This window comes from Papilio xuthus, unplaced genomic scaffold, assembly GCF_000836235.2.
Source record: "Papilio xuthus unplaced genomic scaffold, Pxut_1.1 DF828177.1, whole genome shotgun sequence".
NCBI lineage: Eukaryota > Metazoa > Arthropoda > Insecta > Lepidoptera > Papilionidae > Papilio > Papilio xuthus.
In genome coordinates this window covers 5,115,782-5,128,677 of record NW_013530472.1, presented here as the reverse complement: position 1 = coordinate 5,128,677, position 12,896 = coordinate 5,115,782, and the positions used below count along the sequence as shown (strand labels likewise).

At 33.1% G+C, this 12,896-nt stretch overlaps 1 protein-coding gene across 2 annotated transcripts in view; it reads left to right on the top strand.

The window, feature by feature from the left end:
• Positions 1–12,896, top strand: part of norpA (no receptor potential A) — a 35,789-nt gene that overhangs the window by 6,431 nt on the left and 16,462 nt on the right. For both annotated transcript variants that reach the window (XM_013306878.1, XM_013306877.1), the window contains exons 2-3: positions 7,848–7,977; positions 11,804–11,917. In XM_013306878.1, coding sequence (XP_013162332.1) covers positions 7,921–7,977; positions 11,804–11,917 — 171 coding nt within the window. In that variant the 5' untranslated portion in view covers positions 7,848–7,920. The remainder of the gene's footprint in view (positions 1–7,847; positions 7,978–11,803; positions 11,918–12,896) is intronic.

Below are 12,896 nucleotides of genomic sequence, written 5' to 3'. Positions count from 1 at the left end.
ATCAGTATATCATATCTGTTCATGACTCATACGAATTGTTTTAGCTCATCTCAACTAAGAATAACCGCCCGCGCTGCCAAATTTATATCCACATAGTTCCGCCTTGAATTACCGTGTTACTAATATAAGCATTTTTTAACCCAATTGGGATATGAAACAAACGACACAAACTATAGTGCGACAAATATATCTGACCCGGTGGGCATAAGCGATACTTAATTAACTATATTTTTCGACAGACATAATCGCGATGGTAGCGCTTCTCTTACCGGTCAAGATATGTTAGTCAGACTATACAAATAACGAATGTTAAGGTTTAACGCGAGTTCAAACTGCCAAAAAACATGTTTGTCGTCCCGCTCATTCTCATTGAAATAACAGTGATAACAATATGTTTTTTTATTAATTTAATCTTGTTTACATAACGATTTAAAATTTAAAACAATCAGTGTGCCGCTAGCCTTATCTCTTTCAACAATATTTACGACTCGCTCCTGCTTTCATAATGAGGTATAAATCATTGTTAAACAATAAATTAGCTCTCGTTCTCGGCCGAGCTTCCTCAATGTTTAGGCCAAGGATACATTCTGGATAACATTGTGTTTATTACTTTCGGCACGGTATACGAAACTTTTTACATTTTTGCTAAGTAAAATCATAAAAAAATACTAACACTGCACATCATTTAACGGTAATGTAACCCTAGGTATAAGTATGTCATCCTGAATCTACACTAAGGTTGTCCGTTAGCGATCAATAGAAAACCGTGGGTTTTTGAGACCGAAATCCCCGTTTAAAAAACATTGTCAGCTCTGTTTTGTGATGGGGTGTAGTTAAAACAAAACATAAATTTAACTTTAGCTATAACACTTGATGTCTTTTCTATATAATTAAGTGCAGGTCATCGCTTTGATGTATATATTTGACGGAGCATGCGTGGAAATAACTGGGTCAAATGCAAACGGCCACAGACAGTGGGCCCAGGCCAGGGTATCATATCCCCAGTAATTTATCATTTTTATTACATCGCTTATTTTTTTTTATTAAATCCCATCTTAAATCATAAATCAAATTATATCAAAAAAGATAGTGATTATTGTCCAGCAAGAACTGGTATTAATAGATTTTGTTGAGATTTTATACACTTTTCAATTATCTTACAAACCATTTATAGTTGTAGTCCGCAAATCCGTCCGCTCGAAATAAAAAAAAAAGTTTATTAGTATATAATGTGTTCTTCCACACTATGTTCTATTTTTTGTCAAATTTCAGCGAGATGCAGCCGTCCTGAAGATACCTTCTAACAAACATAATCTTTTCATAACAAATTCTTCTAAAAAACATTCGCATTTATAATATGACTAAGATGTTACTGTTAAAATCCACTACCTTAAGCAAGTTATTGATTTGGAAGACAACTCATTAAAGTTCCGTTGTCTGCGTTGGATCCGTCGAAACTTCGAAGCTAGTCTTAAAACTTTATAAAAGTACTTGTTTCGTACCTACTCTTGCGGTATGAATTCCCTCATATATTACCTAACTTTGTGCGGTACGAGTTACATAATGTATTCCATTATTCTCCTACAAAGCGATCCTTCACGCGATAAATTGTCAATTCCCGGTAAATATGTGAATGGAATTAGAAGCGAGACATTTCCGCATCGGCTGTATCTAGTCACTGTTGCTATTTGCTTGTTTCTGGTTGTGATACAGTTAATTTTATTTACAACAATAGCTGTCGCCCGCGACTCATTCTGCGCAGAATTAAAAAACCAATTTAGTAGCCTATGTGTTCTTCCAGACTATGTTCTACGTCTATGTCAAATTTCGGTCGGATCCCTTCAGCCGTTCTGGAGATACCTTAAACAAACATCCATCCAATCGTCCGTCTAAACATTCGCATTTATAATATTAGAAAGATGTGTAAGAACATTTCTATCTTTATTTTTTAAAGAGAATGAAAGAGAGCGACTAAGTTTTTATACAGTGGAAACTAACATTTGTATCGAGACAATTTAACCGTTTGAATTGATGCATCTCTTGTTTTGTTTCAACTGATGTTTGTTGTCGTTCTATTCTCGTCTTCAAAGGAAACGCCGGCAGACATATAGTAGCTGTTTCATCCGACGATTCTCAAGCAATTAATTAGTACTTGTTTACATTAATTAATTACACATGCGAATAACAGGTCAGGGATTATTAATTTTAAATTTAAAATAAACAACACACGTTCAAATCATTCACGCATCTTATTATTCATTTACTAGTGAATGACGTTTTCATCAATCCAAAGTCATTCAATTGAAGTCTATTTTAAGTGAACGAAGGATTAATTCGGATAAAATTTCTATGAAATGTTACACGTAAAATAATATTTATATATTACAGCAAGAAATTATGTTATAAACGGGCTTATATTACTATAAATAGTCTTCCTAAGAATAGATTAGATTTGAAATTATCAGAGATCTATTAAATTCTCTTCCGTACGTTCAGAGTAGAAATAAATATTTGCTCTCCATTATTACTAGTAGTAACGTATACATCTTAACAGTTCAATGCGCGCAACAGAGCTCAGATAAAGGTTAAACAATTCCGTCTTCGCAACTCTGTAAGGACTTGTCTGTAAACATAATGTTAACCAAACAACAACTCACATCAATTAAGTTTGTGTAAACTTGGAAACAATTAACGTCTTTTCGATTCCTCATTTAACTTGTAACAGCAATTCGTCTCGGCAAGAAGGAGCTAATTGAAAGTTATATAACATACATACAGGATGCTACTTTTTAATTTTATTATAAAATAAAATGGGAATTACTTTGAAAATGCGAATACCTATTGGGTACTTTACAACTTAACAGATAATAACGAAATAAAATAATTTATATTTAACTGCAGCACTAAGGTTTGTTTAACTTAATTATTTTTTTTTAAATAATTTCTTCTATAAAAATAAAATAGACGGAGTAAACGAGTTCTTGAGTGGAGACCACGGGTCGGCAAACGTAGTGTAGGACGTACTCAGACTTGGTGGAGCGATGATATTCGCAGGGTACCTGGCCAGAGCTGGATGAGAGTGGCCGAGGATCGTGCTCAGTGGCGTGCCATGGGAGAGGCCTATGTCCAGCAGTGGACTAATATAGTGGCTGATGATGATGATGATAAAAATAAAGTTATCAACAAACTTGTATTAGGAATAAGGAAAATATGTTTTTAACATTAAAATATTTATATGGGAATAATGTGATATTAGCAATAACACCGGATTCGACTACTGAAATAAAATATGGAGGCGAGCGACCGCTGATAACAAAATCAAGGACAAAGCATGTTACTGTGCTCGTGACATTGACCAATGGACAATGGACTATCATTTGTCAAGGAATTAAAATACCCCAGATTTTTTTATTAATATATTAATTAAATTAAGATTATATAGCATTTTATTTCAATAATGGATAATAAAAAAACAGTATTATAAAATGTCCTATCGTTACTTCGTACAAATGATTCATTCACGTCGTTTGGGCTTAAAAACAGCAAAATATACGGCAGCCGACCGCGGCAGACGTGTTCAATCTCAAACCGCGGCCAAAGTAAACACCGTTGTCAAACTTTTATGTGCTCGTTACGCAAAATAACCGCTTTTTTCACTGTGACTTTTTACAATACGTTGTAATAAGTGTAAAGATGCGTGTAAATCTAAATATTGTAACCGAAAACCTCGTTTTGATTCAATTCCGATATTAAGTAGAGTAATATATTGCCATTAAATTTTTTTGGTTATTTTCTTACAATTGTAAGACAAAGTGAAGCGTTATTGTGATATGAGAGTAGTTAATTTAACGCGTCTTCGTATGCGCGGAAATTAAAAAAAGAAAAACTATTATAAGTAAGTAGATTCTGTGTTCTTCCAGACTATGTTCTACATCTTTGCAAAATTCCATCGATATCCGTTAATACGTTTTGCAGATACGGAGTAACAAACTCCAATCATTAGTAAGATGTAACAAAAGGGGTTTTAAAAAAATATTTATAAACAAGTTTTAGTGTAATCTGCATTGTCTATGGTCAGGGATTTCGATTGGAACTCGGTATACGTTTTGAAGTAATTTTCCACTAAAGGTCATCCTACGTAATTACTTTCCCAAAGAGCACTTTTCATAATTATTAATCTTTTTAAGTATGGTATGCAAACGTTAGTTCTGGACGACCTTCGCCTTTAACGGCATTTTTATGTCTATTATCTAGTCGATAGTAAATTTATAGGATTCGTCATAAACTGGGATATAAGTGTTAATGGTTGTCTAGGATAACGGTTAACGGAATTGATTTTTTTTATTTGTCTGTGGTATGTAAAAAGAACGTTACACTGAGTACCTTTTTTATTTTTATTTTTTTTCGAATATTAAAAAGTGTTTCCATTTAAAATTAATGGCCATATTTAAAATATGTTTCCGACCGTAGTTTTTTTTAAATTCATTTACATGTGTGAATCTACATATGTTTTGTAACAAGATGTCGGATCATTCACACTTCGAGTTGCGTCTGATTCTGGAAACAATGGAATTTTAATATTGCCGGAACGTGACCGCTAGCGAGCAACGAAGTGTTATTTAAATGTTCTATATTTTATCTGAAACGTTTTTTTTTCTATGCAATCTTTTTTAAATTGTGGTCTTTTTTAAAATAGTATTCTCGTAGACGTCTAGGAACATAGTATTCGACCAATATTAAAAATTAAAAAAAAATGAGGTATATCATTTGCTGGCGACACTCAGCCACTAAAGTATTTTAATAATAGGTGTTTCAATGATTTTCAATTTAAAACGAAAAGTTTGACAATTTTCGACCTTACGAAAAATGCTTAATAAACATGAAAGCTGTGATACTTATTTTATCAAATACGAATTTCAATTTCCTAAAATACGAAATGCTTACTTTTATATTCAGCAAAGTTTGGCGCGAGAATAACAAATACAGGCTAATTTACATGTTTGTAGAGCTGGCAGGGACGGTGCGGGGGGAGGGGAGTACATGAATTATGTAGCGGTTGGCCACACTGAAACTTTGCGATTGAAAATTATCGCATTCATTCTCGATTATTTTTTTTGAGTGGTTTATAAATAATAACAAATTTTACGTAAAGTAATTGGTTATGATCCTTTAGTACTAGTAAATACATTAATAATTACTAAAAAAAAAATAATCGACATCACAGAGGACCAAAGAGCTGGCAGCTACCACGGTCAAAGAATTAGTTTAGCTGTCCAAAGGGGGAACGCTGCCAGTATCTTCGGGACCTTGCCTAAAGGGACTCCTTTAAATAACATATTTTAGTAAATTATTCGTTTTTTAATATTTTATTTTACATAGATTTAAGACTGTATGTAGTTATAGAAATAAAAATGTATAATAAATTTAATTTAGTATTACTAAAACGAAGTCGCGATGTCTATAAAATAATTCGTCTCATTTTTAATACAACATAGTAAATATAAATACGGGTCATGAAACAGTTTTGAAATCTTTGTAAAAGATTTTCTAATTCTATATTTTATGTGTTGTATTTGAATTTAAGTAAAAGATCGTATACTACAAGGATACTGATAACTGAAAGCGTCCCATTTGTATTAATTCCATACATTAGAGGGTGACCCTCTGACCTACTTTGACCTCGGCATACCCTGGACATCATTTTGTATTCACACTTTCACGTGAAATTCGATAGAATTGATGTCCTTACTAAAAGTAATAAAATTCACTGAGCCTTTAATCTTGAAAGTTCCTTTTCCTGGAGTTTATAATCAGAATATTATTAAAATACTAGCTGTCGCCCGCGACACCGTCCCCACGGAATAAAAAAAATAAGTAACCTATGTATTTTCTCCATCTGATCCAAATTTCTCTACAGTTTTGTATTTGTTAGCAAGCTATAGATTTAGAGCGTATACTTTTAGCTACATTTTTATTTAGATCCATTAAAAGAAGTCGTATAAATGATGTCACGTGCACTCATGCTATTTAATTGGCTTTACGTTTACAGCAGCAATAACACGTTAGGGGTGTGTCGAGCTACGTGTTGACGGGGGTTGCAAAATACATGTTAAATCTCACATGAAACGTTTACAATATAGAACTGACTTGACAGAGTATTATATTAAATAATGTCATTTAACACCGACGGAAATTGACGGATAGTCCGTGAAAAAGTCTGTGTCTGCTTCTTCTGGGTAGTCACTGAAATGGCTGGACCGATTTTGACGGGAAAGTAGCTGAAGTATGCGCAAAAATTTTACAGGCTACTTTTCTTAATGCTGCTTTAATAAAGACGCGGGTCATCACTAGTTTTGTAACGTGTAGCACTTTTCCACCGGCGTAGAAGTGGCTCAGGTGCTTGGCGTAGCGTGATAAATAAATAAGATATTAATTTCTGTATAATTATAAATGTTACAGAAATTTATATCTATCATGTTTCTGTTCGTATGTTTTACTTTACTACACCATCTGAAAAGCTTTTAAGCGAATTAACCTCAAAAGAGCCGCAACCAAGTTGGCAACCCGGCCGAGAAAGCCAAAGAGCTGGATAGCCTGGCCACCGCTGGCACTAATGGATTAACTTGCTAATAGGGGTTAAGAGCACTACTAACATTAAATTTAGTCTGCTTTTGTATGTTTATTTTTTTTTGTTTTAATATACATTTCTGCTTAACTTAGTTAACAAGTAACAAATCTAAAGCACTTTTTTGTCAAAATAATTTATAACAAGCAGTATAACTCAGTTATTCTTGCCATTATGTCAAATAGAGGTAGAAAAAACACTGTTTTCTATTTTATTCTTTCCATAGTAAATCACACGTGTTCTATACTTGCCTTCAAAATATAATATTATAGCTTATTTCCATAGAATAAATTTGTGTTCATACTAGCTGTCGCCCGTGAGTTCGTCCGCCTAGAACTAAAAAAATCTTAATAAATTGCCTATACGTTGTTCCAAACTATGTACTACATCTATGCCAAATATCACCGTGATCCGTTAAGGCATTCTGGAGATACAAGCATCTAACCATCCATACATCCATCTAAGCATTCACATTTATAATAATAAATAGTAAGATGTAAATACTAATTTGTTAGTTGCACGTAAAGTGGGGTCATAGGTCGAGGCACGAATTGCCTGAGCTGTACAATTGAAGAGCCAAGGTTCGATAACATCTCGTGTTCATTGTCGACAAAGATTAAGTAAACGTTCGTGATACCACTTTTTATAAATTCTGTGGGATATTCCCATTAAATATATAAGGAATCAACTATTCTTATAAAAAGTGTGCTGTTACAAATGCTACATGTATAAGACTTTCTTAGTACTGTCACGTATGTTATAATACATATGTGATTAACTTTTATTGTTTAAAAACCATTTAAAAGCTACGTTGGCTACTTACTAAATATATATAATAATTATTTGAGTTGTATTTGAATAATTAATTTTCTTTTACTAAAACGTCATATTTGTATACTAAAATTTGAAAAAAATGTATAGAATTTTTCATTTACGCAAAAAGGAATATATTCCTAGACTTAAAATCGTGCCAAAATCATGGTTACCATATGAACGGAGGTCGGCGCGGTCAGGGCCCGACACGATCCTTGGCGACAGGCACGCGGCTAATCTTCAGATAATTGGGCCGGCCTTAAACGTATCCTATCTCATCATACAGATAAAAAGATTAAAGAAAAAAAGATAAGGAAACAGCTACTGTTGACAAAAGAAATCTGTTTAAAACCAAAATCAAATATCTTTATAATGTACTTAAGATTTAATATTATTTCTTCTTTTCTAGGTTTTTGAATATGGGCAACTGCTGAACTGTGGTGCGAAGGATTGAGGCGCGGCACTAAACTCACCCTTACACGATGACCAAAAAGTTCGAATTCAACTGGCAGATCCCCGTCCCGGAACCCCTGCTGCAGGTGAGCTAATTTCACCATGTTGTAATTTTTTAAAGATAAAGAGAGTTGTTTTGTACGAATGTGTCGATACTAAGCGTAAGATACTACAACCTCTAAGTACTATAGATAAAGGCAGTCCAATTCGGATGGATGGATCTATGTTTGTTATGAGGTATCTCCAGAAAAACTAATCGAATCTGGATGATATTTAGCAAAGATGTAGAACATAGCCTGGAAGAACACATATTCTACTTATTAAGATTTCTTTAATCCCGCGAGGACGAAGTCGCGAGAGACAAATAGTGTTTTATATTTTCTCCAGTATAATTGGCTCGCGGGTACAAAGTGGGACACGGATTAAGAGGCTCGTGTTAATCCAACATGATATGTTAATTAGGGTTGCCTCGCGGTTACGTTATTATCTTGTAAACTGAACACCTTTTCGTTGAGTTAGTATGAACCTTTAATAACCTTGTTAAATTTATACAATTTGAATATGTAAAATCTAATCAAAAAACGCAGTATATAACACAATTATTTCTTTTCAAATTATTATTGACACAAAAATGCTGTCTGAAACATTTTAAAGATTTATTTGTCAATTTTTAAACGGCAATTTTTTATTTTCCGATTGCTAAGAGTCTTGGAGAAATCTCTTAGAGTTGGTCTCAGAAACTCACAGTCAGTCAGTTGTTGTAATTTTTATATACAATGTCAGATAAAGAGAACGGAAACTGTTAATATAATCAATTGTTATTAACGAGTTTACAATGTTTTATGGTTATTCGTATTTCATTAGCGTCGTGAGAAGTTACGGTTACATTTTGAGCAATCTTACTTCTCACTAATATTATAAATGCGAATGTTTAGATGAATGGATGTTTGTTTGGATATTATCTCCAGAACAGTAGTAGTAACAGTGTAGAACATAGTCTATAAGAACACATAGGTTACTAAGTTTTTAATTACGCGCGGACGGAGTCGCGGGCGACAGTTAGTAATGCTGTAATAAAATGTTGCACTATTTTTTTTTAATAATGACTATACATAAAACGAAATTGTACAATGTAGACCTCATGGCATTTTAAGATATCTTGTACAAATAACTGTTGAGAGAGTGTGCTTATTGCAACATTTTAGTTAAAGCCAAAATTTCTAGACTTTATAATATTACTTCGTATTTCTACCAAGTTTATAATAATAGACAATTTCATAAGTAAAATATTCTAAAAAGTTCTAAAAGTTTTATAACTTTCATAAGGCAAAGATTAAACAAACATGAAACGACTCGAGCGTGTTTAACTTTCCTTCATATAAATACTTTTTAGCTCACATTGTTCGAGAATATTCTTCGTAAGAGTTTCCTTCAATACGAACATAAGTAGTTAGCTATATTTAATAAAGTTTGAATATTGATCTTAAAACATTTCGTTTTGCGCTTAACGTAATTACAATCAATACTTCTGTCTGTCCCATTTCGAATCTTAACTTTTAATGGTGAAGATTTTCTTATTTATATGCATTTTATTTAATTTTGTACAGCTTTAAGAATAACGCTAATAAATAAATGAAACAAAATTAAGTTTCATTCTGCCTACCCATCTATATCATAGGAGTGAGTATGTATGTTAAATGAGTTAAAGAAAATTTAACAATTAATGTACAGTCAGACACAAATATTTAAACATTCGTCATTCAAAAATACGTAAGCACGTCTTTGCCAATATCAAGCATGTATTCATAGTCAGAAGTATAACGAAGGATACGTGCATACATATTTTAAAACTGAAGGCGTATACACATTTCTAAAGCTTTATAATGCATACATATTTATGGAGCTGACTGTACTATCAACTTATTTATCTACGCCCAACTTCATTAGGAATTGCTTTCATAGCGTTCCGAGATAGAACAATAGGACAATCATCGCTAGAGATAGCTTTTGTTTACTTAAAATAGCTTTTAGCTCACAATTACAATATCCTGAGGAATAATGTTACTTTAGGACAACTATATTCAAATCAAATTAACAATAAATAGAATTGTAATGGTTTGTTGACCCATGATATGTTTATTAATTCAACTCACAATCAAACACTTACCTTACCTTAACAAATAGTACTAAATACTTAACTCTTTTGGTCGTACCGTTTTAAAAGTATTACAATATAATATACATAACTAATCGTGGGTTTCTGAAACCATATACCCCGTTTAAAACATACTGTTATCTCTATTTAGTCAAAGATAATGACGGGGATGACGATATGTTTTATACACAGATTTTGGCCTCAGAAACCTACGTCTATTCAGTGTATTTGTTCAATAAACCATGTCAATTATATTGGAATTTTCTAATTTATTAAACTCAAAAGATATTATCACATACATATTACATTTCTGTTTCTGTTAGCGATAACGATTTTCAGTGCTGAGAAATTTACGCTCCATAGCTTTCTTTCCTCCGACCCTAATTGTATCCGACAGCACCTTTATGACGGTAACATAGAACTGTTCCATATGTAGTTGCTAAGTGATCATTGATCTTCTTATCTTGCGCATGATTAGTTTTAAAACAAAGAGTTTCTTACTCACAGAGCGGACAAATTAAAACAGGAAAGAGGACATTGCTTCTATAAACTATCAGGCGCTGGTAAAAACATGTTTATTTTAGAGTTTCTTGCCATTTAAATAAAAATAGTTATAACTGAAACCTCTTTGAATCTCGTTTACTAAATCTTAAAGTATACGTTGCGCGTGTTTTATGTCGATTTACGTCTTTCAATAATCATAGAGAAACAATAAGAAGCACTTAGTAAAGGCATCATCAGCTAACTATACGTCCCCACTGAGGATCTCGGAGCCTACCCTAAGTTAGGGGTGATTAGCCATAGTCAACCACGCTGGCCAAGTGCGGGTTGGTTGACTTCACACATATCTGAATTTCTTCTCAGATGTGCAGGTTGCATCTCGATGTTTTCCTTCACCGTAAGAACGTCGGATAAATATACATATGTAAATCAGAAATAGAAAAACACATTACATGGCGGGATTCGAACCCAGGACCTGTAGATTGCAAGCTAAGTGTTTGACTCCTGAGCCACCGACGCTCTAACTTAGTAAAGTATTGAAATACTATTGCAGAGTTTGGCTGCAACTCAAGAATGCTATAATATACGTCGAAGTTTGAAACACGACACGTTTCGTGAACATTCAAAGCTACAGTAAAATATTGTTATCGATCTTACGATATTATATAGCGATTTTACTATGGGATAGATGTAGATTCAAACTCTTAACCAAATACTACTAAACTTTACACCTTTACTCTGCGTTCTAATTTTGACTTGATTTATATTTGTGAAGAAATTCAAAGATATGTGTGAAGTCAATCACCCTGTAGTTAGCCATTGTGGTTGACTGTGAACTAGTCACGCCTAACTTAGGATAGGCTCCGAGAATCTCAGTGACGACGTATTGTGAGCTGAGGATGACGTGTGACTTTTTGTATGAAAGTCCAATCACCAGGCATAATCATATAATAATAATAATAATTTATTTATATAGATCCATATTTTTATTCTTATCCTAGGGTTAGTAAAGGTTTTACTAATGTTAGTAGTCATAAGTCGGTGGCGCTGAGTGTTGCGATACATGCCTTTGCAAACAATATTATAGTCTATATTTCACTCTATTAACGCCTAAAGCAACCTATTTCCCTCTTATCCTATGTTTAAGATATACCGTGGATTTCCACTACAGAAATACGTGTACAAAAAGGTTACAAATAATAATATTTTTGTAGTTATTGGGTATTGTAAATTCATTGATTCTTCATCTTGTGCAGGGCGCGGTATTCGACCGGTGGACGGAGGAGAAGGATAACACGGAACTTGAACAGAACTGTCTCTTCAAGGTCGACGAGTATGGCTTCTTTATCTACTGGAAGAGTGAAGGCAAGGTGAGCATAACCATAGATTAGGGCTGTTAAATTTTAAAATACGTAGAAATTCACTATGTAAAACAAGGGAACTCGGATCATATCTGAAGAGGTGGTAACGCTAGTAATATTCATAACAGAGACTGCCGAATGTCTATCAAAAAGTAGAGAAATCAGAATCCAAGACACATTTTGGTTCAATGTTTGAATCCTATCGCTAAATAACCAACTGAGTGAAGTAACTTCAATCGATTTGTAAATGTACTGAAAATTCCTTTTGAATTTCATTTAGTGAACCATTTCAATATATTTTCTAAATCTTTGCTCCTTATAGGACAAAGGATTAACAAACATGTATGAATTCTATGCGAGTTTTAGCTTCATACAAATTCCTTTGATCCCCATACAAAGCGTATCAAAAGCCGAGCGGCTAAGGCACTTGTTTGCTTTCAATTATTTGCCTTACAAAGGACATTTTTGATCAGATGCTTTACGTTATTTAACTTTGTATAACTTTGAAATATTTCTACTTTATTAGAACTTTTATCTTTTTAGTATTATACTATATTTTTATAATATTATCTTATTATTGTTTTACTTTTATCGTTTATTCATAACGCAGTGTTACCCTTTATATTTACATGAAATAAATCGGGTACATCGAAAGTTTTGCGTCGACTATACAAAGACAAAATTTGAAAGATAAAAAAATGTACAGTAAACATATTATTTTGTACAAATATAACGACTGTGGGAAGCTGCGATAACATATTTTAAAACAATTCATTCGAAAATCCACGTGTATTCCGCATATAAAACCATTCGCAATTCGCAAGTCATGAATAACTTTGCTCTCAACTGGGAAATGCATTGACTGCAAACATAGCTTGCATCGAACACGATAAATTATTTCTATTTTCATCTTTACAGTAGTGGGCATACATTCTTTGTGATCATTTTTTTTATTATAAAATGGCAAACAAGCCAGTAGTCACCTAAA